Source organism: Haplochromis burtoni, unplaced genomic scaffold, assembly GCF_018398535.1.
Source record: "Haplochromis burtoni strain Fernald_Lab_line unplaced genomic scaffold, NCSU_Asbu1 Contig_47, whole genome shotgun sequence".
NCBI lineage: Eukaryota > Metazoa > Chordata > Actinopteri > Cichliformes > Cichlidae > Haplochromis > Haplochromis burtoni.
In genome coordinates, this window is record NW_024582408.1 from 2,316,238 (window position 1) to 2,343,477 (window position 27,240).

Below are 27,240 nucleotides of genomic sequence, written 5' to 3' on the forward strand. Positions count from 1 at the left end.
GAATGGTTGTCTATGTCTATGTGTTCGCCCTGCGACAGACTGGCGACCTGTCCAGGGTGTACCCCGTCTCTTACCCTATGACAGCTGGGATAGGCTCCAGCGCCCCCCGCGACCCTGAAAAGGATAAGCGGAAGCAAATGGATGGATGGATGGTTTCATTTTCACTCAATATACCAATTTAGGTATAGCTTAAGCATCAAGCAGATGGTCACTGTAGTGGATTTTCTGGAGTTATCCCTATCTATTTGTTGATGTACTTCTATTTGAGGAGGTCTGAAAACACATTAGTCTTAGTCAATCTTTTAGGAGACTGATAACGTGACTGTCCAGTGATGGCGCTGGGTATTTTGGCTCTTCAGTGGGCCACAAGGACAGCTCAGCTGCATGCTGATAGTGAAGAGACATAATGTGTTTCTTTATCTTGAGAGTTGACATAGGAAAGGGTTTATGAAAATCCATAAGAGATTAGAATTTCAGAATAACTCTAACCCTTTCTTGTAATGTTAAAAATAACTATATTTCATATTACTAATGCATTTCACTTGAATAATTCTTTTTTCACAAAGCCAAAATGGATTTTCATGATAATGAATTTGTCTTTGCTCTGCAGATGTCATGCAATCTAGAGGCTAGTTCTAGATTTAAAATGTTTAATCTTAAATTTAAGCATTATTGGGTTTCCCCCTATGTTTCCATCTCAGATGAACAGGAATTGAATGTTAAAGAAGATGTGCTACACATTGCTGAGGAAGAATTGGACAAAATACCAAAGGCCGAGAGCGATGACAACCTGACAATAACGGATCCTGAAGAAAAGCCAGCTGACGTTGAAGAGGAACAGCTGGTTAGACCGGACGTTAGCGTGGAGGAAGATGGTGGACACTTTAATAAAAACAAAGACAATCTGCTGAGCTTCAGCACATCTGATGAGATGCAAAAGGTGCCTCAAGCCACCCTGGAAAATGCCTTCGACATGGGCCTTGGTGTTGAGGTTGAACACTCACCCTCAGGTTAGTAATGTCTTTAGAGCAATGGTGTAATGGAATTAAATTGCAGGTTTCCACCAACAGTTATAATATGTAAGATTACAAAGAGGCTGTGTGGTGTAAATAGTAATACAGGTTCCCCATTGAAATTGTGCCTTGAACCTTAGTGTGCCATGGTCACAAAAAAGGAGCATAAATGTTTGATTCCTAATAAAATGGGGCGATCATGGCTCAAAGACATGTCAGTTCGTCTTGTAACCGGAAGGTTGCCGGTCTCATCGTTGTGTCCTTGGGCAAGACACTTCACCTGCCGCCTACTGGTGATGCCCAGAGGGGCCAATGACGCGATATGGCAGCCTTGCTTCTGTCAGTCTGCCCCAGGGCAGCTGTGGCTACAACCGTAGCTTGCCTCCACCAGTGTGTGAGAGTGAATGAATAGTGAAATTGTAAACCGCTTTGAGCTCTATACAAATGCAATCCATTATTAAAATATCATTGCTTTTGTGAAATATTTAGAACATGTAAACACATTATGAGAATTTTGGACTTTGGCTACAATAAAATAGGATAATCTTGAGGTCAGCAAATCAGTCACATTAAGCTTCCTCTGGTTTTATCATATTAAAGTTACACTATATTAGTTACATATGGTTTTGCCTTTATGTTGATATTTAACTATATTCTGTTATAGAAGAGCTTTACATAATCCAGCAATAACAAACAGACTTACTAACTGTTAAATTCTGTTTGACAAGGGTCTATGGACTCCATGGAACCAGTGTCCGAAGTGCACGAAGAAGAAGTGGGGTTATTCTCAACAGGGCTTGTTTACACGGGCTGCATCCTTGCAATGATCACGAATAAAACTGCAGAGTGGAGCACTGTGGTAAGTGTACCACCATTGCATACACCACATCCTGTATACATTAGATTCACCACTAATCTAATTTGTGAAATATTTCAGCAACATCCAAATGAATCTAAATCTGTAATCAGTCTCGATGATCTGACAATTAAAAACGTCAAAATAATGTCCGATTTTTCTGATCTTTCTCTGTCATGTGCAGGGAAGAAGCACAAACATGCAGATTTTTAAGGAACAAGTTAAACAAATTTGTTCTCTATCATCTCCTCTGTCTGCGTATGCTGAATATCTGTTGCTGGTTTGAGTGCCGCACAGAAAAATGAATAAACAAATGTTCCCTTGATGGCTTCTTTAAAGGAAGTAGGAAAGAAAAAACTTATTATATACTTTTTAACGCTATCCCAGGACATCCTAACATCACTCATAGTTCATAGGGACATACTACATACTATACTTGAGTATGCTGCTTTTTGGCGTGGTTTATTAGATTGGATGATTGAAGTCTGAAGAAACAATTTACTCATTTAACATACAGAGGCCTCGTTATCACGTGGAAGAACAACAGCTTGGCACCTCCAGCAAAACCCAAAACATTTGAACCACGCTTCAGAGCAGATTTTCAAAACATCTCGGCTTCGGAGGCTTGACACAGTGTCGAAACGTCTGTTTCGAGCTTCCCATCCCTACCAAAATTTTCTATTTTATTTGAACTTAGAGTGGCTTAGAAATATTACTCGTAAATGAGCAGTACACAGTCCAGAAAAGTATTGGCCTCTCTGATATAGTTACGCACCATATGTTATGTTGCTAGGGTAACCAGATCCGGGCAAACTAAATGTGATGAAAGGGGTTTGTTTGCGAAGACTCTGTGGGACGTGTTGCCAGTGCCGAGAGGGATTTTGATCTAAATTAAAACATGAATACACACATACTGTGCAGGTTACAGGTTTGGCATTGATCAGGTCAATCACAAATAAACTTTGATTTACTCTAATTTAGTTAAACTCAATTACTATAGAATAGACATAAAGAGGAATTGAATTTTTTTTATGGTCCTATGTGGCAGTCTTTGTGCAGTCTTGCATTTCCTGTTTGCATCACTGTAACTGTTAAAATTTCCACCTCTTATCTCTGTGGTAATAATTTGGGGATTTTAGTTGGGAGGCATTCAAAGAGCGAATGGTTCATAAGATCACTGTTTCAAGACTGGGAGGAGACACAAAGCTATCCTCAGGGGTCACAAGCTAGTGGGAAGGGCATCCGGTGTAGTATCTGTAACAAATCAACATGTGGTTCCCTCCTGTGTGGCAACGTCTTGGGAAATAAGGGAACAGCTGAAAGCATGAAAGTACTTTCAGCAAGGAAGCATTCATAGTTCAGCTCATCAATTTTTAAACCAAAATGTTTCTTGTGAGACTAGTGTCATCAGGAGTGTGAGACTGTACAGCATTTTTATATCGAGACAGTGTCCCGCATTTTAAATGACTCTAATTTACAAAAATGGACTTGTGTCAGAATAAAACAACTCAAAGAGAACTTGGATGCATCCCTGCTAAAACCCAAAGATGATTAGCAGACAGAAAAGCTGAAAAGACAGCAACTGCAATGACAGCTGTTGGAAGCATGTACAGAAAACTGTTCCATAGGACCAATTATGAACTTTAGTTTCCATCTATGCTCATCACTAATAAAAAAAGAAAACAGGAGCCTCGGCTGAAGATGACAGAGTTAAAGATGCTCAGATTTTATTGGAAGTGACCAAGATGCTCAGCAGGATATCAGAGGGTTGGTGTGATAGAGTAGAATTCAAGGAATAGGGTGAAATGGAGGCAGATGATCCACTGTTTTGTTTATAAGTTTGTTTTATAAGAATCACTGGCGAGGACTTTTGTATAGCCAGCCAAAATGTAGGGCATTGTCGCAATATTTGGGGCAGACGTCACAGACTGTTGTCTTGCTGCTCTGAAAATAGGAGGGGATGGATCGATCTAAATATTGATTATATAGATACTGGCGTTGGTACTGGTATCTGATCAATATTTGTGTGATAGGATTGATCCTTTAGTTTATCTCCTCTGAGTATGTCGCTTCAGTTACATCAAACAGTAAGCATGTCTGTTCAAGCATCCCCACAGCCCTGTCCACACTTCGCTCATCTTCCTTCTTCCAGTTCTGCCGTAATTGGTTCTGATGTCACTCAATTTAACACTTAAATTTTACTGAAACTGAAAAAATATATCCTGAACATGAAAATATTTAAGTAATTTAAGTATAGTATAAGAACCCTTTTTGGTTCACTATCAAGTCATTTTTATTTATTAAGCACATTTAAAATAACAGGGGTTGACAGAAAGCGGTTGCCAGGAGGGCACATTTAAATTCCAGCGCTTCAAAAAAAAAGACAAAAAGTGGGAAAAACAGTCAAAGGTGCACTTGTGATTTGTTAACCAATTAATGCAAAACTCACAATTATTTGTCATAAAAACGTATTCAGATTCACCTCATAAATCATTACATGCGGCTCTTAAAAGTACTGACGCAGGCAAAGCTGGGTCTGTATATACTTTATATAATAGTATACTTTATACTCTATATAATATTGAATAGATACCAAAAATTGCAATGTTGCATTCCACTATCCCACATTTTTCCGCATGAATAAACTCTTTTCCCCACATATAGTTTTTGGGGAGCTGGAGACTTGCATGACTTTAGAGACTTTTGTTCAGCCAGCCAAAATGTGGGACAGATGATTAAAATCGTGTGGGTACACTTCTGGTCGCCCTACATAGACGTCGGTCTTACTGCTCTGAAAGTGTGGTGCATTATGTGAGAACTCAAATTTCCAGTTTTCCCTGAACGCCCCCTCCGGCCCTCCCCCTGCCTTGTTGACTGTCGCGGTACAGGCTGAAGTTCGACACAGCCGGTGCTGAGCTGGCTGCTGGGGCTAGCGGCCTTATTGTGGCATGTACAGGCAGATAATGTGTTGTTGAGTTAGTGTAGCCTTTTTTGGTCGCTACAGTCGTTATCCATAATCAGAACCACCAACTCTGCTAACGACCGTCGCTTCACGATAACTGCTGTGAATGGGATTTGACGGGTGATCTTTAATTACCGTTAGCAAGTCGTTGTTACCAACTCCTATCTCCACTATTTTACGTTGTCCATTTGTCTAACGACCGCTTATTTGTCTTTTATACGCGGGAGACATTAACGCTCCTGAATAACGAGCGTTTGCTTAACGATACAGTTACTTTGTGAATAGCTAACGTGCTAGGCAGCTAGCTGATACCTGTCAAACTAGCATCTGGCTAGTTCCGTTCTTGTTTTTAAACACGAGAATGGAGAGGGAGACATTATCCCTGCCTGTCATGGAACCGGAGAACACATATGTAGTTTTTGTGAAGGAACTGCAACATGTAAGTATTCATTACAGTATTTAAAAAAAAAAAAAAAAAAGCCAGACTGACACCTATATGAATATTATTATTTACGCTGTCACGGCCTGTGGGGTTAACCATGACGTGTTAATTAGCAGGTGGCTGATGGATAATGACTTGGACGGTTCCTTGTCCTAAATCTACTCACCAAACTTGCCTTTAGCATTAACAGCAGTCGACCGGGTCTTGTATATTTGATTGAAGACCTTTCACTGTCCTGTGCCCTTTTCATTGCTATCTAACTTTTCTTACAGCCCAGCCTTTGTTGAATTTGTATTGAACATTTAGAACTGAAAAGCAGTAAATTGAAGAGAGGCTTTTAATATTTGCCATTAGTATTAAGGCAGCTGTAATCCCTGTATTTTATTAGAGCCACGGAGTGAGAGCATGTATGTGTTTGGTACTGTTGTCTCATGGGGAGTTCAAAGGTTTCTTTGTGATTGGACTAATATGCTCGGTTTGGTATGACTGGGCATAAATGAAGCTAGTTTAACTATAAAGTGAAACCCACCTAGCTTGTGAAAGAGAAAAGCTTGTAGTATGAATTGCTCCCTAATCAAGTAATGTATGAAATGCTACATCACTTCAAAATGTATGTATGGAACAATGTAGAAAAACACGTTATTTTTATGTTAATAAATAACCAACAGAATTATTTTGGTGACTAAACTGAGAGTGTAGACTAATCTTTTTGTGTTTTTATATCGATCCTGTGTCCTTTATCACATACACTCAGCTGCCACTTTATTAGATAAATACTTGGGGGCTTGGCAATGTTTTCCAGTTTTCTGTTGTCCAATCCTGCTGAGCCCATGTCAGTCATATCATTAGTTTCCTGTTCTAGCTTACAAGAGTGGCACTTCTGCTGCTGCAGTAGCCTTTCAGCCTTAAGATTCGTTGTGGGACAGAGATGCTCTTCTTGCTAATCTTGGTTGTAATGAGTGCTTATTTGAGTTACAGATGACTCTTTACTGAAGTGTCATAGTTTGGTAAATGTATGCACAGTGTCTTAGTCTAACTGTAGATTTAATTTGATGTTTAATCAGAGCTTCTGCAGTGTTTTTATTGTATATTGTCTAGTTTGTTTTTCCATTGGGCTTTTTTGTTTATTTATTTTGCAGCCAGATTTATAGTCATAATTATTTTGATACATTTTGAAACATGGTAACTCTCTTGTCTCTTTTTAATTAAGTGTCTTTGAGCTAAATAAAAAAAAAAACAAAAACATTTTTGTAAACCAAAGTATTCATGCAATAGCCTGAACTTAAGCTTTTACTGAGAGGAAAAAGTGATGTTGTGATAGGCAAAATGAGAATATGAAAGGAAAAGTGCAATCAAGTTATAAGACAAAATAAGAGCATCACTATGAAGATAATTTTCAATCAATTTCTTTTTCAATCTTCTTTTCACCACTTTTGAAAGCTGTGTTTGTAACTAGAAATCGATATAATTGAATTGCATAGTGCTAATTTAACCATCTGTTTCCAGTTTAATTTTGCTCTCCAGAGTTAAAGCTGTGGTTGTGGGGTTTTTTTTTTTTGTCTCTTCAGATGATTTCATTGCTGCCAGAAGAGTGGAAGCCAAGAGAAACTTTGTTTGGCTGTCCTTGGCAAGCTGTTGTCATCACTGCTTTGGTTGGAGTATTGACCTTCACCCTCTTCTTCTGGAGGACTGTGCTGGCAGTAAGTGTTGTGATATTGCTGCTCTGTTTATTTGGTGCCAGTAAAATGCCAATATTATTTGTATGAGCTTTGATTTAATAAGGCTTTGTATCCCCCTGGGTTATACTCCCATTGGATTGAGTTATACACAGTATAAAATCTTCCATATTTAGGTCATTGTTGGATGATATTATACACTGTAAGATTTAAAATTGATTTTTTAATTTTATTTTTAAAGATAAAGAAGAAAGAGTACCTTGGTAAGTTTTCAGTTATAATTTTTGCACAACATGACAAAATGCATATGTGTACGGCCTCATTGATTGTGTGCTTTGTGTAATGGGAAAAGTGGATGAAAAAAGACTCAGAGAGCAAATCCAGGTGCACAAAAAGGAAAAGGATGAAGCTCTCGCCAAAATGGCTGAACTCCAGAAACAGGTGAGCCCCAGAAAGAGAAATGTTGTTGAGTTTCTCCTATACAAAAACAAACAAAACACATCTGATTCATGTTTTCTTCTTTTTGTAAAAGACTGAACAACTGAAAGAAAATCAAAAACAGTCAAAGGAAACTGTTAGTTGTACAGTGAAAAAGACGCAAGAGCTAGAGGTAAGCAGTAAGAGTCTTTCTCATATGTATTTAGTCTTACGTAACCGGGTTGAATCTTTGTTGACACTCAGTTATTTGTTGAAGGGTTGTCGTTAATTTTTTTTCTTTACTGTTTGCAGAGTAAAGTCTTACAGGCTGAAACATTGAATAAACAGATGGCCGAGGAAAAGGACAAATACGCACAGCTACTGGAGGAAGAGCGGGCAAACACTCTCCAAAATGAAACAAGAGTAAGTGTTTCATTTGCTTTCTGCTCGTTGTTATTTGCGTTCTTTTCGCTGATTCATGCTGCAATTATTTATTTATTTATTTTTAACAGATTGAGAAATTAGAGAAGTTAAACGAGAAGCTACAAGCTAACAGGAAAAAGATTCAGGAAGCGCTCTCTAAGGTACAAATCCTTTTGGGATATTTTTTTTGCAAACTCTGTAGTGTTACTGTGACCTTTTAGCTTTAATTTATCTTATAAACTGTTTTCTTTCATCCATAGACTACTGTTCTCCTGGATGAAGCCAAGATTCGGGAAGATGCCCGAAACGTTCAACAAAAATGTCTTGAAAAAGAGTTTGCTGCGTTAAAGGACGAGAACAAAACAGTAAGACAGATATGGATATTTCTCTTTTTTATTGTCATTAATCTGAATACCTAATCAGATTTAATTTATGCTTTTTACCCTGCCTCTTCTAACAGCTAAAGGTCACCATTAAAAGCTGGGAGGAAAAACACACAGAGCTTAATGAGAAGATTAAAGTCTATCAGAAGTCCCAGAAAGAACTGGAGGACTCTGTGGTGCTCAAAGATCACAATGTGGAGGTCATTTTTTTTTCACTAACTACTGTCATAACTCTTCCTGATTTTTGTTTTTATTTATTTATTTATTTATTTATTTATTTATGAAATTGTCTCATTCTTGCACAATATGTCCACTTCAGATGCTGTCTGAACTTCTGTCTGACCTGGAAGCTTGTGATTTACAAAAAGGTGACACCAAAGTTTTGGCCAATGGTGAAGTAGCACCTGGTAAGTTTGTAGTTTATCAGAATATTTATGGATGAAATACGGCGAGTAGTTTCATTAACCACTGTTTAATAATATAGTGTTTTGTTGTTCTTTCGGTGTCTCTTACAGACAAGAAGACGGCTGTAAAGAACAGAATCAAACAGATGATGGATGTTTCTAGGGTGAGATATCAACAGATGTTGTAAAGCTTATTATATTTTAGTTTATAGAGGATTGTTCGGTTTCTAAATGTTATTGCATTTTCTTGTATTTTTCCCTACAGGTTCAGACCACTCTTGCTGTAGTTGAAGAAGAGCGGGATCGCTTCATGACAAAACTACTGAATGAAGAGAAGTCCAGGAAGGCAATGGAAGGTACATTGTGAATTTGTTTAATGTCCTCGGGATTCCCATACACTTGTTTGCCATACACCTAGGGGTCATTTTTGACCCAAGGACAACACAAGGGTTAAGAAGTTGTGTAATTCAGTTGGGTATCTGCATCCTACTAAACTCCTCTTTGTTTTATTTTAAAACAGAGCAACACCAGGAGCTTGAACATGCAATCTCAACCCTGAAAAGTGAGAAGAGCCACATTGAAAACCAGTTCAAGATCCTCCAGCAGAAAAACGAAATCATGGTCGAAATGTATCAGCAGAAGGAAAATGCCCTGCAGCAGTAAGTGAAGTCTTCAGCAGATTCGAAATTGTTACTTCCTGTCGTGAATGTCTGAAAGTCTTCTGTATTTTTGTAGTTGTAAATTTTACTTGCTGTCTTTACACCATGAATGATGATGATGATGAGTAAGTGAAACCTCTCATCAGTTGTGATTTGTAGAAGGACTGGGAGTTACTGTGTTTCTCTGCGCACACAGGAAATTAACGAAGGAGGAGCTGGAGCGGCGCAGCAAAGAGAATCTGCTGTCGGAGGTTGGAGGGAAAGCTGTTGAAGCTGAGGAGCAGGTTAAAATTTTAAGGCAGCGCATTAATGAGATGGAGGACCAGATGAAGAAGACTGAGGAAGTCTACAAAGAGCAGGTAGACTGTGTGTTTGTTTGTTTTTTATCTTAACGTTTTCAGATTAGTCAACAAAATAAAAACATTACTCCAATCTGAATCTCGGCTGAATGGGATTTTCTTTCTTTAGATCAAAGAGCAGGAGAACAAAACTCACTCAAACTGGGTATGTTTCCACACCGTTTATTTACAGATGCGATAAATAATTTATTCAGTCTGCGTAAGATTAGTATTGAGCTAAAGCATTACTCTGCTTCTTTGTGCTGCCTGCAGGTGAACGCTCGTAATGCAGAGCGAGCTCTAAACCAAGAGAAGCTCGAATCATCGAAGCTTCGTGAAAAGTGAGTTTTGGCAGTTGTTAAAGCTTCCTTGTTGTTCTGGAGTATCAGAAATTTTGTTTGTTACTCATAATAAGGTTGTTTCTATACAGGAAGTTCCGAAAGCCTGAAAATGTTTAGTCGTTACCTCACATCATAGCTGTTCCTATTACTGCTTAATGTGACTTCAGGCTGAATAGATTGGAGGCTATTGATTGTTTGTTTTTGTTTTTTGGTTTTTTTTGGACAAACTGTGAAATTAATGACGTCACCACTGGCTCTGTTACATTTTCATCAGATAATTAAAATTGCCGTTAGTCACAGCCCAGTTTAACTGCATCTGAGCTGTTTTTCTTCCTATTCACAGATTGGCTGTACTCACCTCTCAGCTCAATGAGCGCCGCGCTCCTCTCTTCAGACCAAACTCTGGTCAGCCTGCAGGCCCTCGCCAAGGTAAGCAGGCACATCTCACCCTCTATTTTATTTCCATCAGCTCAGCTGTCATCCCGAAGAACCACTGAAGATAATACTGTTTTCTGTTGCGGGGCAGGGGGGCTCCAGTTTTGCCTCATATGTGTTCTGATTGTGTATTTGTCCTGTTCATGTGCTTGATTTTTCTTGGAGACCCTGAAGTGACCCTCTTTATTGCATGACTTGTGTTGTTTTGTCAGCTGCAGTTCTTTTCTTTTGGTAAATTGACGGTTCAATTGTAACAGGTGACTCATACGGGCCCTCTCCTGTGAGTGGGGGTGCACCATCCCCACCTATAATGATTGAGGGTCCCAGGCGTCCTCCTTCTGCCCCAGTTGCACGGAGAATTGACCCGTTTGGTGAGTCCAAGTGGATTGCTTCCCCCACTTCCTTTTTACCCAAGTGGAACATCACTCTCCGTTACAACCTCATCTCTCTCCTCTTTCCCTCCTGACTTTATTTTTCTTTTCAGCTCTCTCACCTCAAGTTTTCCTTTTATGTTTTTTCCTAGTGTGTATTACATCCTGATTCCTTCGGGTACCAGCTCTTATTTTCCCCCTCCCTCCCCTTCCAGTTGGATCATTTGCTTGTTTCTGTTGAAATGTGCTTTTGCTTTTGTTTCATTAAAAACAAGATTAGATTGTGGAAGAAGATTTGCTGAATTTGTATGTGTATGTGTGAATAAGTTATTCTTAGAAATCAAAGATGATTTCATTTAAATGCAAGGGTTTGGGGGTTTTTTTTGTACCTCTGATTTATTTTTTTATTTTTTTTTCCTAGGGTGTACAGTCTCTTTGTTTCCTCTTACTCTGTGTGTTGCGGCTGTGTTTTCCCTGCGAAGGGGCTCCATGGAGTTTTGGTTATTCATAGTTTTGTGTTTTTCTAACCTCAGGTCCTCGCCCTCCATCAGATCCCCATGGTCGTTACCCTGAAAAACACATCTCTGGGATGGGTATGTCCTCTGCAGTTTGTGCATTTCGAAGGTTTTGTGTTTATTTTGAACCTGTTATTAATGCAGTACTGTTTCCCCTCTTTCAGACATGATGGGCCCACGTAGCTCATCTCCAGCCAACTTGGATGCATCTGTAAGTTTCTTTTTAATCATATCAAACCCATTTTTATGTGATGCCATCTCTCCTTTCATGTGTAGACTTAGAGCTCCTGCTGCATTTCCACTGTTTGTCCTAATCTGAAACAGACGCAAGCAGTAGATCCACAGATAAAAACAGAGACTAAGGCTGAGGTCACCACAGAGAATCCAGAGGCAGTGAGTACAGATGCTGTCAGTCCAGGTGTTGGTGTGAAGGTGTTTGGAAGCACTCCACATCCTCTTCCCTTGATTTGGATTTGGAAGGGGATCAAAGGCTCTTCTTTTTCTCTGGGGCTGACTAAACATTTTTTTAGGCTTAGTGTGTTTTTCATCTCACTGCACTGAAAGAAACAGCAACTCAAAAATGTGTCTTGAAAATACTGGGGTTATGAAAAATTGCAGAGTATGTGTGTCATATATCAAGATGCTATGAAAGTGGCTTGTTTTTAATCCAAATAACCATGGTGTGTGGTTAGTGGTCATGTGATTAAACCCTGGCTAAATGCACTGTGTGGTTTCTGGATCACTTCACTGCATGACAACGTGTTAGCCCATCTATACTCTCATGAAAGTTGTCACTTCAAATTGGCATGTATGTTTGTTTTCCAGGGTCCAGGATCCTTCATAGCATCACCAATCAGGGACTCACCTGGACCCATGGTCCACGGACCTCCACCTGGTCCTGCACCCTATGATCCAATGCTCCCTCCTGGCCGTCTGCCACCACCCATAGCTTACAGACCACCGCGACCTGGCCCATATCACCTCCCACCTGGCCCTCCTCTTCTTCAAGGTCCTCCCCTACCAGCTAATGGACACCCAGGTATGCCCCTGCCTGGACCAATGGGAGGAGAGTTTGGACACCCCAATGGACTTGCAATTCCCCCCAGGCAAGGCCCTGGCCCAGGCATTGATCCCCGGGGTCCGCTCCCACCGCAATTCCGTCCCCCTCCACCTCATCACTTTGGACCGATGCCTCCTCCACAGGGTACGTTCAACTTTTTGTTATATTTATAACACTATATTTTTAGGTCCATATAAACCTGATGTGGACCTCTTTATATGCCAGACTTTCTCATTTTAGTTTTAGCCAAAATGGGAAAAGTTCATTAAAATGTTATAGTTGTACTGAGTAGGGCTGTAACTAACGTTTATTTATGTAGTCGACTAAGCTGCCAATTTTTCTTTGATTAGTCAACAATTATTTCCATAACTCTTATCTCCACTTCCCTCAACAAATTAAAATGACCCAGGAAGCATGAATTTGAAAATAATCAAATATATTTTCAACATTACTCAACAGGACCGTCAGAATAAAAATGAAATAAATTTAAAAAAATGTAAAAAAAAAATAACGCACAGATAGGAAACTAAAAATGGCTTTTGTCCATAAGGTTAAATAAAGATTAAATCAAAAAGATTTAATTTCTAGTCCAAAATAACACATTTCGAGATGTTTCAGTTCATGAATTCATGATTGCAGTGGACATATCTTTGAGATGATGTCCCCAGCTTTTGAAAACCACGCTAAAGATGCTCTCTGTCATGACTTCAGCCATTTGAGAGGTGGATGAGCCTCTTTACAGGACAAACTCATCTATACGACTTTGCTTAATACTAGTAAAATAGAATTGGAAAACTGTCATTTCTAGTAAAACACAAACTCTTGGACATACTTAGATCAGTTGAACTGCCAACAGACAGTCTGTTGTCATCATCTTCAGTATTCTTCAGATTCAGATTCCAATTCATCATGCAGAAGAAGAGCAGCAAGCTATTAGACATGATTCACAGTGGAGTTGAGTGAGGCCAGATAGATTGAAGTAGAGGCAGTGTTATGGTAAAGCCCGGAAATGGACTCCATTTGTAGCCGCTTGCAATGCTTAAAATTTGATGAAGAGCAGCCATTCATAAACAAAGAGGATAATAGCATGATGGTAAATGAGCAGAAAGTAGTGCAGTGTACCACATGATGAGAGGAGTTACGGCTTTAACAAAAAAAAAAAAAATATATATATATATATATATATATTTTTAATGTTTATACATGACATTTTCTCACATTTGCCACCATTAATTTCTTGTCATACAAGCCAATCTTACTTGGACTTAAAAAATATATAATAAACTGATCAGGGAAGCCATTCATATAGTTCGCCTTATCAACTCTTCGGTTTTAACTAGTTTAAGGTGGCATTCTGGCTTTCTAATACTCAGCTTTTGGCAGATTTAAATTCTGTTTGTAGCAGCTGGGGGTTTCCTTTGACTTACGAGATGAATATACACAATGCTTATCTCTTATTAAATAATGCCAACTTTATGCTTCCCTTCTAAAAATGGCAAATAACATAATCTGCTGCTGTGGTTTTCATCCTGGCTGACTAACATGAAACAGGAAGGGCCGGGGCGAGCTGGTCAGCAGTAGCTGAACTTTCAGAATAGGAGGGAGGGGACTGTCCACAAGTAAATGAAATGCAGATGCTAATGTGGTGCTGATTTAAAAATGAAAAGAAAAAAATTGAGTTGCAGAATATATTCTGGTCCCTGTTCATCTACTTGTGCTACTAAAGTCTGTGTAAGAAGACCCTGAGGCAGAAGAAGGCAAAGGCTTCTTTATTTCCTGAAAGAAGTACAGACCGGGTCTTTGGTCTTTTTGTCTGTGTGACCATCATTTCCCTGCGATTTTCCTGTTTAGGTGTCCGTGGGCCCATGGGACCTCGTCCACCCTTCCCTCCTGACATGCGCTTCCCATTACCACGTGACCACCCTGGCCAACCTGTGGACCTGCCTCTAGGTGCCCCGCCTCATCCAGCACATCCTGGTGATGCTTATGGCCCGCCTGCACCCGATGCCCTCCAGAACTCTGTAGCCGCTCACAGCGTCCCCAGACAAGACCTGCACATGAAGCAGGAGGCCCCTCAGGACTCAGCCAGGCCAGAAATGGTCAAGCCTTAAATATGCCACCAGCTATGGCAGAGGACTCAAACACCCCCGTTAACTAAACCTGTCACAATAACAACCCAGATCCAGTACAAACAAAGATCATGATTATTTTCATAGTCCAGATGCAAATGTTCTTACAGCGAGGCCCGCAGATTAAAGAATGATCAGTTATGTCTGAAATGTGAGCTGAAAGGGTTGCCACTTTTCTAAACAGCCTGTGCAATAACACTTCGTTTTATGCCAGATTTTCATTTGTGTTGATCTTTAAGAAAATTATATAGCTATGATTTTTAAAGGGGCAGATTTTTTTTTTAAAAATGTCATTTCCTGTGGAAATTGTTTTTTAAAATGGAGAAACAGGAGGGAGGTTTAGCTTCTAGCATTTCAGGAATACCATGATTTTTCCCAAAGCTCTTGCTTTACGTACAAATTTCAAAGCAAATGTGTAATTTGACGGCCAGATGTATAACTTATTTTACTATGTTGGTAGAACTTTTATTAATAAAGAATATAAAAGCTGTGTGTGGTACGTTAATACTGAGGATGTTTTTTGTAGGGTGTGCGATGAAGAATATATGTGAAGAAATAAGGCGTACATCTGTGCTGTTATACAAACATGTTGGTCCGAAAGCTGCTGTTTCGTATTTGCTGTCTACTGCTCAGTGATTGTGCTGTTGGTGGGACAAGGACAAAAAAGCTGCTCTGTTAATCTGATTTGCTGAGCTGGGAAGTCGTTCCACCAACATGTTAATGTGCTTTTAAGTCAGAATGTGAAAACGTACAGAGACAATGTGTTTGCATTTTTATTGCTCAGAGTGATGATGACAGTTTTTGTTATTTAATTACCTGGGGTTTCTTTTTCTGGTTTACAGCTAAAATGTAACTTTTGTAGCTAATCCAGGTCCCTCTATGTGGAGGGAAAGTGTTACAACAGAATGCCATAATTCAAATTAAAAATGAGGGGGAAAAAATTATTTTAAATACGTGAATTTGCTCCATTAATCAAAAACGTCTCTTAGTTAACCAAATATTTACTTTGACCCACCGTGTGTCTGAGTATGACGTCAGTAAGTTGGCCACCTGTGCAACCAAAGTTTCTCAGACTTCCCAAGACGTTTTTTTATGCTCGAGTGGGAGTTCATGTGAGTTTTCAGTCTTTTTCCGCTTACTCCACTACCAAAAGAATGTGTAAGGAGTAAATACACACACTGCTTCTCACTGTCCTAGGAGACACTCTCATTCATGCTTCATCTCGGATTCAGCGCTGGCTTTGGGCCACTTCTGCCTTTGGGCCACTTCTGCCTTTGTCCTCTGAGGATTGTATGCTATGTGATAGAAACTAGGGTGTCTTGTGGGCTGGATCTGGCACTCGGTGGTAGATTTCTCCAAGTAGCCCCTCCTAAAGTCATTGATGTCAGTGGTAGTAACATTGTGGTGTTGGCTTTTTGGTGGAAGTTCTTGGATATGGTGTTACTGACCACCACCTTCTTACAAACCACATTTACCCGAATATTCAGGAAGCTGGAATACCCAGAGGTAACCTGCACAGAAAGTACCCTGGCCAAAGCAGGGGATTTGAACCAGGAACCTTCCTGTTTCCTTTTTTTTTTTTTTTGGTTTGTAAATCTGACAAAATGTTAAAGAAGCAAAACACGATGCCTCGGCTACATAAAGTCATACGTCCGTGCTGATCTGTGCTAATTATAACTCAATTTTCTGTCTTTACATCATCTTCACATTAAACATTTTTATTCGTAGAGTTTGAAATACTTATTAATAGCATCACTCCTTGATATTAACTTTTCTATTTCAGTATATTAATGTATAAACTTTTCCTCACTCAAAAAATATCAGTTCAAATAAATCAACACACTGCCTCATTTGTAGTTTATTAGAAATTAAACACGCCATAAATGTTTGATACAATTTCCTTCATTCTGCCAAAACGAAAACACTACAGTTCTCACTCCTGCCACATCAGAGCACTTCACACATACACACGGTTACTGTATATTCATCAGTTAGTGTATCTTACAGTTAATTTACAGTCCAGATTTTTTTTGTGACATTACAAAAATAAAATCTAAAAATCAAAAATTACAAGACGTTTTAGTGAAGAACATCTATAGAGTCAAAATGGAAAGAAAGATGTGAAAAGCTCGAGAAAAGAAAGAGGTCTCTTTAGAATAAAAAGAAGAGCACAAGCGCATGAGAACAGTTCTGAACGTAATCCCATTCACACAGAGCCAACACGAAATCTGCAACGTAACAGTGGATTAAAACCCTCTGTGTGGTTACGACAGCACGTGATCCAACACTGCGTATCGGAAACCGGTGCTAAACATCTGCTTCATGGCGAGACACTTCCACAGTATGCAGACCGTGCTGCATCTCTTTCCCTCTACGTTTCTAAATCCACGCTGACACGTGGCCACTGTCAGATTTATAGGGACATTAAACGTCTCCCTTTGTGATTTTTTCTGAAAAACCCAACCGTTTTTTTTTTAAAAACCAGTATCACTTTACATGTGCTACAAGTTTAAAAAGAAAAAAACATTGATTAAATTGAAGATGTTACCTGTGATGGCACCACTTGAGTCATTATAAACCTGAATGTGACTACTCACTAAATCAGTATGAAGTGCAGACTGAGTTTGCTTAGTGTTTAATTACAAATGAAAATTAAAAATGTACTTTTCAAATGATATGCACGTTTACTTCCGATGGCACAATTCTTGCATGACTTGCACTTCGTTAGGTACACTGGTTCAAATGCTGGTGAATGGAATGGCATGCTTTGGGCCCCTTGGTACCAACTGAGCATTGTTTAAACACCACAGCCTACCTGAGTATTGTCGCTGACCACGTCTATCCCTTTATGACCAGTGTTCCCATCTACTAATGGCTGCTTCCAGCAGGATACCACACCAGATCGCAAAACTTAAACCATCTCAAACTGCTTTCTCGAACATGACAACAGGTTTACTGCACTTAAATGGCCTCTGCAGTCTTTAGACCTCAATCCAGCAGAGCACCTTTAGGATGTGGTGGAACAACTCACAGGCATTTGCATCGTGGATGTGCAGTTGAAAAAAAAAGAAAAGAAGATATAGCCTAATAAAGTGTCCAGTGAGTGTAAGTTTAAACAGATACAGTTTGACATTTTGAGCGGGGAAACTTACAACATGTTACATAGTGAGCTGGCGGCAGCTGAATCTGTGCAAAATAAGCCACCTTTAATTCAAAGCTGCTAAATGTCAGGAACTGTAAATGTTAAAGCAGGAAACAAAACTGTGAGACAGAGTCTGCGACAGGCAGTAAACAGATTCTTTGTCAGGTTAGTGCCCCTTTAAATTTCTGTTAATTCACTAGTTTTAAGACAAAATGAGGAAACGTCAGGACTCGTCTCTCTTGCGTCTGTTATACCTGTTTTAGATGTGTGATTATGAACCGTTCATAACTAAAAATGATAAAAGTTTATTATTGTAGTGCACTCCGGACTTCATAAATACACCCGGATTACAAAAAGCACTTCTTTTGTGGCTCAATGGAACAAGCTGTCGTTGTTTTGTCTTTAATTTATTTCATGTCTTCCTTGGTTTGCCGAACTTAAAAGTCTAAACTGAACTTTGAAGGATTCAGATGCAGATGCTCACGGCCTCTTCCTGACCCCCCGAAAAAAAGAAAAAAAATCAGTGAGCTACGGAAGACTGAAATGAGGTGGTTTGAACATGCTACTTCTGGATTCTGGAAAACTTGGTATTTCCTACACTTCACAACAAAATCAAAGACTTTAAAATCTGAGTGTGAGCTGATGCGACAGGAATCCAGCTCTGTTCACTTTACTTTCTTCAAATACTCATGGAAAAAATAAAAAATAAAAATACCACAGGTTTTTTGTTGTTGTTTTTTTAGTATTGCTTGATGCGATGAGGGGGAACACCACATTTTGCTGGATGTGGATGTGAGAGAGGCCTTCGAAGGTTCGAAGCGTGGTCCGACTTAGCTGTCTTTGTGTAACGTCTGATGAAGATGGAGATAAAGTGGTTTCTTTGTGAGAAGCTGCAGTTTCTTCCTCTTAAAGTCCGTGGGCTTCTTGTACCTGAAATGAAACACAGGAGCAGTTTTCACTCCACAATCGAGAGAAGATTTTTCTCCAGTTCACGCTGGAAAACGCTCATTGGACGGTGAGACTCACAGCTCAATTACGATCGGCCCGGGTTTGATCTCGTCCATTTCCATGAAGGCAAAACACTTTGTGCTGGTGAACCTCTTTTTGGGTTTGTAGTGCTTGAATTCAAAGAAGATAGCTGCTCCTGGAAAAAATGTAAACGTACCTCAAATGTTAAAGGAGGATATGAGAGAATATGTTTAATAGTCACATTAAATCAGGAAAAATACTGGTGCTGGCCAGAGGGATACACCTATTGTATCAATTTCAAATTCCCCTTGTTCCCAAGTTATCGCATTCACAAGATTTTCAGAAAACATAACCTCTGACCTTGAGATCGAGTTAACTGAGATAAGAACTTGCATGAGATTTTTTAAGCGATACACCCACGGTATCAATTTCAAAATCCTAGGTGACAATATTTCTAAATTTGCAGCAGGTTGCTGTCTCTTCCTGGGCTTGGTTGTGCGTGAGGTTTCTTCCTGTTAAAAGTGAGTTTTTTCTTCCCACTGTCGCCAAGTGCTTGTTCAAAGGGGGGCGTTTGATGGTTGGGGTTACTGTAGGGTCTTTACCTTACAATATAAAGCGTTGTGATTTGGCGTTATATAAATAGAACTGAAATTAATTTAATTGAATTAACTTAGGTGCCACCTATGCAGTCATAATTAACCATTAACTAATAGTAAAGTGTGGAGAATTCATAGCCAGCAAGTGGTCTTCTTTCCTGGCTCCTGCACAATCTACACAGACATCTCTTTATATCTGCTACATGTGAGAAGGACTGCCTGGAGTTTTTGTTTATGTGTAAAAACAGCTTTATTTTCACTGCAGGTTTATTTTCTAGTCGTCCGCTCCTCCCCGCAGGAGCTCTGTTGCCTCTACTCGGAGAACGCTGAGCAAAAAAAAAAAAAAAAAAAAAAAAAAATCATCACACAAATTACTTGGCATGCTGTGAACCCAGCTTGTGGCGGGGACTACCTTTTGGTAATTTCTCCACATGTCTCTGGACCTCCACGTCCACACTGAAGTGAATGTACGTGTCTTCCTTTCTGGTGGCCACGGGGGTATCCTGCACCGGGTTCAGATCGACACCATTTACATCTGCAGCCACAGGAAAAGGCGGAGAGGTTTTCATGTACAGGGGACAGAGAGCGTGGGAGTACAGCTGAAAAGAGGGTGTGTCCAATCTGAAAGCAGCAGCTGTGAAGGTTATAAAAGCAACTCCAGGCCAGCCTGCTGAAGGCGTGCACTGTGGGATCTGTACCTTTGACACTGATGGTCATGTAAGGATCAATGCACTGTCCGGCGTCCTTTAACCCAATTTTTTCAATCCTTATTGTAAGTAGCGTCATCCCAGGCTCTGAGGGTAGCCGTGGTAACAAGGTACCTATAAAAGGACAAAGATCAGAAGATATTAGCAGTTAGAACTGGTTTTAAAAACTGGTTTCAAGTTGGGGATTTTGGCAAACCAGTTTTACACATTTTGATCAATCCATAGGAATGATGCGTTTAATCCATTCTCCTTTAAGTCCCTATCACTTCCTGATGGATATCTGTCTTTGGGGCTTTGTCTACAGGCAGTTTGCCAGTGAGAAGTTAGTTTACAGAGGTTTAAATCTCTTTAGCTAAATAAAGTTTGAACTACAGCAGGAAACAAAGCTGGCGAGAGGAAATAAAGTGAACCAAAAAAATATCAAAGCTGTAGCTGTGAACCAAAAACCATCATCTGAAAGAAGATAAAGACACATTAAAACAGAAGGGAATACAACACAGCCAACGAGCCAATCAACAGTGGAAATAGGAAACACGTGACCAAATTATGTTGTCGTTTTGACCCTAATTTGGGGGCAAAGTTTCCCACCGTACACTGTGGAGTTTAATGGATCTGACTGGCAGTCCTGCACATGTGTTTTAAGCCCTTGTGACTACTTAAATCAAAGTTAAGGCTCATTTAAAATTGGGGCTGCAAGTAATTGCTGGGATTTGAGCCAAGAAGTCTGCTGCTCCTTGTACATTACTCACATTTATATATAGTTTGAGCTATTGTAAGCACAAAAATATGGGTTCCTCTATTCGCCCCCATCCCGAGAATCTCACGTACTTTTGGTTTCATTATGATTAAATTGGACACAGAATTTATTGTGCTTCTTTTCTGTTGGATCAAATTTCGCAGCATCCTATGTGAACACTTTTAGAAAAGGTCCTCAGTGACTCTCACACACTCACCATGGGCATGAATGCCGTGGTAGTTTTTTGGCTTTTTAATAGTTTCTGTGAACTGTTTTTTCCAGGATAGAATAATAGTGCAGCATACAGCTTTAATAACACAAGTTTTAATATATTTTGCATTTTTTTCTCATCTCCATAGGGTCAAAGGTATACAAACAGGCTCAAATCTATACATACATCCGCATACAATCAACAATGTCTTTTAAATTAGCAAGGCTGAGGCCTTCTAACTTCTCGTTAGCAGTTGTTATTGACTACAACTAGCAGAAAATCTTTGCCGGCATAAAACAAAGATTTGTTTGACGGGACTCATTAGATTGATCAAGTTAAGAAGGTCTCTTGGAGAAATTTCTAAACAACTGCAGATTCCTGGATCAAACAACTTAAAACCAGGAACCAATGAGGCGCAAACTTCACATGAACTGGAAACGTCTGAAACACCAGCATCTCTGTCCACGGTGACACAATCACCATAGACTGAGACGATGCTGATCAAGAAAGAAGCTCCTGCTCCAAAACCCACACCTTCAAGTTTAACTGAAATTTGCACCACGTGAACAAGCCAAATGCCTTCTGGAGAAAACTGTTATGATCAGACGAGACAGAGATTGAGTTATTTGGCCACAATGACAAGAGGTATGTTTGGGGTCATAAAGGTGAGGCTTTCAAACCAAAGAAAATTGTACCGACTGTCGAGCATCACGCGCTAGGACCTCCAAATCCTTCCATCTAACCTCAAATCAGCAGCTAGACGGTTGAAACTTTGTCACAGTTGGGTGTTCCAACAGGACAATGTTCCCAAATGCAAATCAAAACTAGGAAAATGGGAAGCAGGCTAACATTAAGCCCTTAAAATAAACTTCCCTATTTTTGGACTACGCTTAAAAGCCAGCTCTCCTCCAGGAAATCAAGCAATTTAAATAAACTCTTCTAATTCTGCTGAGAAGAGTGTTCAAATATCCAATTAGAATTATGCCAGAAGCTTCTTGGTGGTTACCAAAAGCGTCTGCTTAAGGTGCAACTTAAGGGACATTTAACAAAATGTCATTGCAGGTGCATGGACCCTGTGTGGATTCGACAAAATACCAAATAAATAAAAAATTGTGCAAGCAAATCTTGCTTTTTTAAAGTCACTAAAGCTGTATGCTGTACAATCCATCCACCCTGGAAAAATAACAGGTCAAAGAAATTATTAAAAGCCCAAAATTACCATGACATTCATGCCCATGATGACTATGTATAAACGTCTGACCACAACTGTATATTTAGAGTTTTCGAAACCTCACTTTGGAATGATGATGGAACAAGGAGATGTTAGGTTGGGTATAACGCATCCTCTGAGGACAGAAATAATCTCAGAGCCAAATCATCACATTTACCATAAAGTACTTAACTCTAATAAAGGAAATATTTCTGATTTTAATAAATGAGCTCTGACAAAAAAAATGTTTGGCCAAAGCTGATGGAATCAGGCTACCTTGATCAGTGGAAAAGCTTTCTGTTGGTGAAAGAGTGAATCATTAACTTCACCTTCCAGTCACATATATGCATCTAGTTCTAAAATTAACTCTGAATGAGGCAGGATTATTCACAGTCATGCAATAGAGGACAGATTCAGACGCCTTTCATTCATAAGCTGTACCTTGCAAAGCTGCTAATGAAGCAGGCGGGAATGAGCGGTGAAGCCATGCACGGCACCAACAGAAAAGACAAAAACAAAAAAAAAAGCAAACACACACGGTCAAATGATCCTCCAAAACACGACAACATGTAACAATGACATGTGAACTCAAGCGGGTGATAAACAGGTGTAACGCACCAGGAGCTCGTGGCGGAAAAGCTTCTGTTGAACCTGCTCCCGCTGTGGCATCCTCCTCCTCTTCCAGCTCGAGGTTCTCCTCTTCACCTGGAGCAAAGATTTTCCTGATGGCAAGGAACACAAACCCGCCCCCGCCCCCCCAAAACACCTGATTCATTGGACTGATAAAGTTTACATATCCCTGTAAGGAAAATATTTAAAGCGTGTGACCCCCTTCACAGACACACTTTTTTTTTAGAGACCTGAAGATAAAATTATCAACGCTTGTGTGTGATTACATGACTCATGTTGATCTATTAGTTATTCTTTTATTGTATTAATTCACAAAAATCTGTAAATCCAGTAATGTTGAGACACAATGACACATGCAGCACGAGCCCAAAGCAGTAATAACACCAGTGATGGATTTTTACCTTAACGGCACCGGCTGAACATCGAATGGAAACTCTTTGTTGTAGGTGAGTACATTTCTAATTACTGTTGAAGAAAAAGGAGTTAGGTTGATTATATCACTATTAAAACATGTCAGAATATCCAGTAAATTGTCCATCAGTGTTTTTCCTTCATAGAGAAAATGTTTCCACAGGCCAGAGCAAAAGGAAAAAAGAAAAATCACCAGATCAACATTTTAAATTCGTCTTTCATTTTCTAAAGTGTAATAAACATTTGTTTGCAAAATGCCCAGAAATGCATGTAGAGTTCTGTCAAATAAGGCCACACAGTTTCAGCACCTTTACTGTACACACACCAATCATGTTTTTCTGCAGAGTCGCCCCTTAGAGGCCCATTTCGAGCCAGGAAAAAACCCAGTCATACACTTACTGGTTTCCAGTTTCTTCAGGTCTTCTAAGTTGAACTCTTCCTTTGACTGAGTGCACTGAAGAAACCCAGACAAAAGATATGTTCAGTATTTGTTTTTCCTCAGGAAAAAATGTAATTTTTTACAGCGCTGTGCAAAAGTCTTGAGCCATCCCTAATTTATTCATAATGGGAAATAGAAAAGTGTGTAAACATACAGCATACAAGGCAAAAACAACTCTAACGAGCTTGAAAGCCAAGATTTATGATCACTTTTATTCATCATGAACTGACGTCTCTTAGTCATGCTTTCTTATGGTTTCTTTAGGTAGTCTTCAGAAACAGCTCTCCAGGCTTCTTGAATGACATTTACAGCTCTTTCTTGGAAGTTGGTCGTCTTCTGTTCAATGTGAGACGATCTCACACTTATCTCACATTAATGTTGAGGTTCAGGCTCAGGGGAGGTCAATCCATGACTGACAGTGACTCTTTGTGTGTTTCTCTATTCAGGAATACTTTTCCTGCATTGGCAGTGTGTTTGGGCAGAAAAATAAGGCCATTATCAAACACTTTCTGGACGGACCAGAATCTGATTGTACTTTTCTGTGTTCTTATTCCATCGATTTTAACAAGATCCCTAATGCACACTGGCAGAAACGCAGCCCCAAATCATTACGAGGTTTTACAGATGGGTGTAGACACCCACCGCTACACCTCTCTCCTGACCCCTTCTATACTTACCGATGATGATTTGAACCAAAAATGTCAAACTTGGATTCATCACTCCATAAAACCTTTTGGCACTGATTTCGAGTCCAGTTCTTGTTTAATTTGGCATCCCTCAGCCTTTTCTCCCCGTTTCCTTTCCTTAAGAACGCCTTCCTGACAGCCACCCTTCCACTGAGACCATTTCTGATGAGGCTTTGTTGAACAGTACATGGCTCAGCTGAAGGGTCAGATGGATCTGTCAGGTCCGTGTGTCAGGTTTTTGATGGATTTTTTCTGGTTTCTTAAGGCTTTGAAGTACTGTTTTGTATTTTAGGCCTCTCACTTCTTTTCTTCTATACTTGACACTTTTCCTTATCTTATTTTAAGGACACCTTTTCAGTTATAGCTCTTTGGGAATCACTTAGTCCAACAATCACAATTTTATGCCTTTTAAAACTCAAAGTGTCTAAAGATAACATTTTAAATCATTTATTTGCTAAGTTGCCTGTTATGTGTAGATACAAGACCATTTTACCCCTTGAATTAGGTGCCTTTTTATGCTTGAATGAGTCAATGGTTAGTGTTAAGTGACTTAACAAGGAAAAACTTCCCTTTGGAAATGGTCAGGTACAAGGAGTGGACCTGACCATTGGCCAATGTCCAAAGACAAACTTTGAAAGACCTTCAGAAAGCCTGGAAAACTATTGCTCAAGACCACTTTCAAAAGTGTTATATGCATAAGTAAAACTGCCGATGCTCAAATTTTACTTTTATGTAATAACGATGACCTCAGCATCTCTGAAAACCTGGATACGGCCTCCTTTTTGTAGTTACTAATCACGCAGACTCCTATACAAACCTGCAAACTGGCACTTCTCATCTCCAGACATGTTGCAATCTTTGCCAGAGTTTTCTTTAAAAGAAAAGAAAAAAAAACACTCGTTAGTTTAAGTAAAGTGACAGGCACTCCGGTGCAGAAGCTGCAGGCGGATGTAATGATTACCTTCTGCTCTTCGGTGAAGTCTGATGAATTTGTTGACTGGACTTCTTTTTGCAGTTGTCTTGCCAAACTAAACGAACCCACATGAAACACAGTTAGACGCGTTAATGATTCACTGCAAGACCCTACAAGACTCCTATAAGGTAAGGTGTGTGTCTGTGCGCCCCCCTGCGGACAGTAGAAGCCGCTGCAGGGATCTAGATTTTTGCATTGTTAGTGCAGTTTTAAATAAACTATTAACTGGGAGAGAAGCTGGGCGCATTTTAAGGAAATTGCAAAGACAAAGATCTGGTCTGAGAAGCAGAAACCATTCCTCACTCAGCAGATGAAACCCACCCATAACAATGAGAGGGTGTGGCTGACTGTTTCCCAACACTCTGAGGAATACTGGCCCGTTTCTGCATTGCATGACACATAATGAAACAGACTGCTCGCAGCTCCGACCTATTTTCCATGACAGGCTACATGGACGGACTCTCCCTTAAACTCTAAAGTGCTGCTGTGGACAGAGCTAGGATGCATCAGGCAACACATCTGCTCCCCACTGCAACAACTGCCACATCACGTCATGGATGGTAGGGTTTATTTACTGCTCCGAGAGCTGACTGACAGCACACGGGCTAACTTCTTGCACCTACTGTCTCCTACATGTTTCCCCGCAGATTTTAGGGACAGGCGACCCAGAGAAGGGAAAAATAATAATTTAAAAAAAAAGAAGAAGAAGCACAGCGCCCGGACTGCGTTCGGGCTAAACCAGCGCTGTGGACACACAGGACACACATGTTGAATGCAACTTACATTTGGTACTCATCTATAGCCTCCACTAATTGTCCCCACGAGTCAAAGTCTGTGCCTTTCTTAAAACTGGCGTGCCATTTCTGAATAGTCTTGTTGACATCAGACATGTTGGCGGGGCGGATACTCGCGGCGCTCTCAGGGCAGCATAGCCGAGGAGGAGATTCATCTACGGGGCTTCAGTGGCAGCGGAGTCGTCGGCCAGGTCATCTGGTGTCCAGAGGCGCGCGGATAGACCGGTGACACTCCGACCAAGCCCTTTCTGCCTGCTCACCCTAATATCAGCGCATCCGCAGGAGAAAGGAAGTCCCGCCTGGAGCTCGGGGTGCGCGCGTTTCGGGACTCGGGGTCGCCCGAATGGACGAAGAGCACCGCGGCGCGTTTGAGGTTTGAGTGCTGCGGGGAGAAAGAAGAGCTATTTTATTTAAAGGTGCAGGGATTTTTAACAACTGTATACGCCAGCAACAGTTACGAAGCAGGACTACAGTTAAAATACTGCAAAGTAACAGTGTTCATGTTTGGCTGTTTGGGGTTTTTTTTTTTTTTTTTGATGTATTCTCCACTTTTCCTTTTCTTTTTTTTCTTTTATTTTTAGGTATAAGGATCTTTCACTACACTGTTTTGAATTTTAAAAAACAGTAAACACAAGCTCCAACGAAAACCCCCCCAAAGAATATTTATAATAAAATACTATATGATTGTGACTGTTTTATTTATATAGCACCATTCCTTACACTTATACTCAATGTGCTTACCAAGCGATCAAAACAAGATAAATCATAGACGTCTACAGTGTCTTAAGGCAATACAAAATGCAAGCTAACGAACACAAACGTATTATATGTAGGAATAATTAAAAGGTTTCAAGTTAAACATGTGTTATTACAACACTAACAGGGTCCACATGATTACTTTTTATTATAAAATTTAAAAGTGTTATTTCATTTATTTATTTTTTTATTTATTTGTCTTGATGGTTGCTCAGTCATGCAGGCAATGAAATCCCAGACTTTATTAGCAACTCTATAAACAGTATATTCGCATTATGTGAATACACTGTTTAGAATGAAACCTGCAGTCAGCTAAGATTGAAGTTACTTGAATGAGTGACGAAACGTTTCCCGCACGTAAAACTCTACGTCTTGTTTTCTCCCTACTGTAATATGTTCATGGACACCGTAATATTTCTACTTTGGGTCTGCAAAAGCTGAATAAATTTTGAATTAATAAAAAAAAAAACTAAATGATTTTAGAGGGATCCAAGTGATTCATGGGCTGTCCAAAGATAAGCGTTGAAGCACAGCTGTGGCCTTTATTTTGAAAGAA

The 27,240-nt window shown here is 39.8% G+C and overlaps 2 protein-coding genes across 6 annotated transcripts in view; one reads left to right on the forward strand and one right to left on the reverse strand.

Moving 5' to 3' along the window:
* mia3 (MIA SH3 domain ER export factor 3) overlaps positions 1 to 14,914 on the forward strand; it is a 21,060-nt gene extending 6,146 nt beyond the window's left edge. For 2 of the 3 annotated variants that reach the window (XM_042220367.1, XM_042220368.1), the window contains 24 exons: positions 702 to 1,010; positions 1,742 to 1,872; positions 6,842 to 6,973; positions 7,191 to 7,212; positions 7,302 to 7,390; positions 7,482 to 7,559; positions 7,679 to 7,789; positions 7,879 to 7,950; positions 8,050 to 8,154; positions 8,250 to 8,372; positions 8,492 to 8,579; positions 8,688 to 8,740; positions 8,842 to 8,932; positions 9,097 to 9,235; positions 9,432 to 9,594; positions 9,704 to 9,739; positions 9,847 to 9,914; positions 10,258 to 10,343; positions 10,607 to 10,720; positions 11,254 to 11,313; positions 11,400 to 11,446; positions 11,560 to 11,628; positions 12,061 to 12,439; positions 14,147 to 14,914. In XM_042220367.1, the coding sequence (XP_042076301.1) occupies positions 702 to 1,010; positions 1,742 to 1,872; positions 6,842 to 6,973; positions 7,191 to 7,212; positions 7,302 to 7,390; positions 7,482 to 7,559; positions 7,679 to 7,789; positions 7,879 to 7,950; positions 8,050 to 8,154; positions 8,250 to 8,372; positions 8,492 to 8,579; positions 8,688 to 8,740; positions 8,842 to 8,932; positions 9,097 to 9,235; positions 9,432 to 9,594; positions 9,704 to 9,739; positions 9,847 to 9,914; positions 10,258 to 10,343; positions 10,607 to 10,720; positions 11,254 to 11,313; positions 11,400 to 11,446; positions 11,560 to 11,628; positions 12,061 to 12,439; positions 14,147 to 14,406 (2,825 nt within the window). In that variant the 3' untranslated portion in view covers positions 14,407 to 14,914. The remainder of the gene's footprint in view (positions 1 to 701; positions 1,011 to 1,741; positions 1,873 to 6,841; positions 6,974 to 7,190; positions 7,213 to 7,301; positions 7,391 to 7,481; positions 7,560 to 7,678; positions 7,790 to 7,878; positions 7,951 to 8,049; positions 8,155 to 8,249; positions 8,373 to 8,491; positions 8,580 to 8,687; positions 8,741 to 8,841; positions 8,933 to 9,096; positions 9,236 to 9,431; positions 9,595 to 9,703; positions 9,740 to 9,846; positions 9,915 to 10,257; positions 10,344 to 10,606; positions 10,721 to 11,253; positions 11,314 to 11,399; positions 11,447 to 11,559; positions 11,629 to 12,060; positions 12,440 to 14,146) is intronic. The other variant, XM_042220369.1, reaches the window with a different exon arrangement.
* Positions 14,915 to 16,267: 1,353 nt separating this feature from the next.
* aida (axin interactor, dorsalization associated) lies at positions 16,268 to 26,247 on the reverse strand. Of its 3 annotated transcripts, none has more exons than XM_005921528.3 (11): positions 25,918 to 26,247; positions 25,123 to 25,189; positions 24,979 to 25,032; positions 23,436 to 23,490; positions 23,027 to 23,090; positions 22,614 to 22,717; positions 22,437 to 22,448; positions 19,830 to 19,952; positions 19,544 to 19,666; positions 18,593 to 18,710; positions 16,268 to 18,496 (listed from the first exon to the last, which is right to left on the reverse strand). In XM_005921528.3, exons 1-11 carry the CDS (start codon positions 26,022 to 26,024, stop codon positions 18,397 to 18,399), a joined length of 927 nt encoding a protein of 308 aa, XP_005921590.1. In that variant the 5' UTR covers positions 26,025 to 26,247; the 3' UTR covers positions 16,268 to 18,396. The 3 variants fall into 3 exon arrangements, with proteins under 3 accessions (XP_005921590.1, XP_005921591.1, XP_005921592.1); XM_005921529.3 differs by having other exon boundaries at positions 22,437 to 22,445; positions 25,918 to 26,246; XM_005921530.3 differs by lacking the exon at positions 22,437 to 22,448 and having other exon boundaries at positions 25,918 to 26,244.
* Between the last annotated feature and the right edge of the window lie 993 nt (positions 26,248 to 27,240).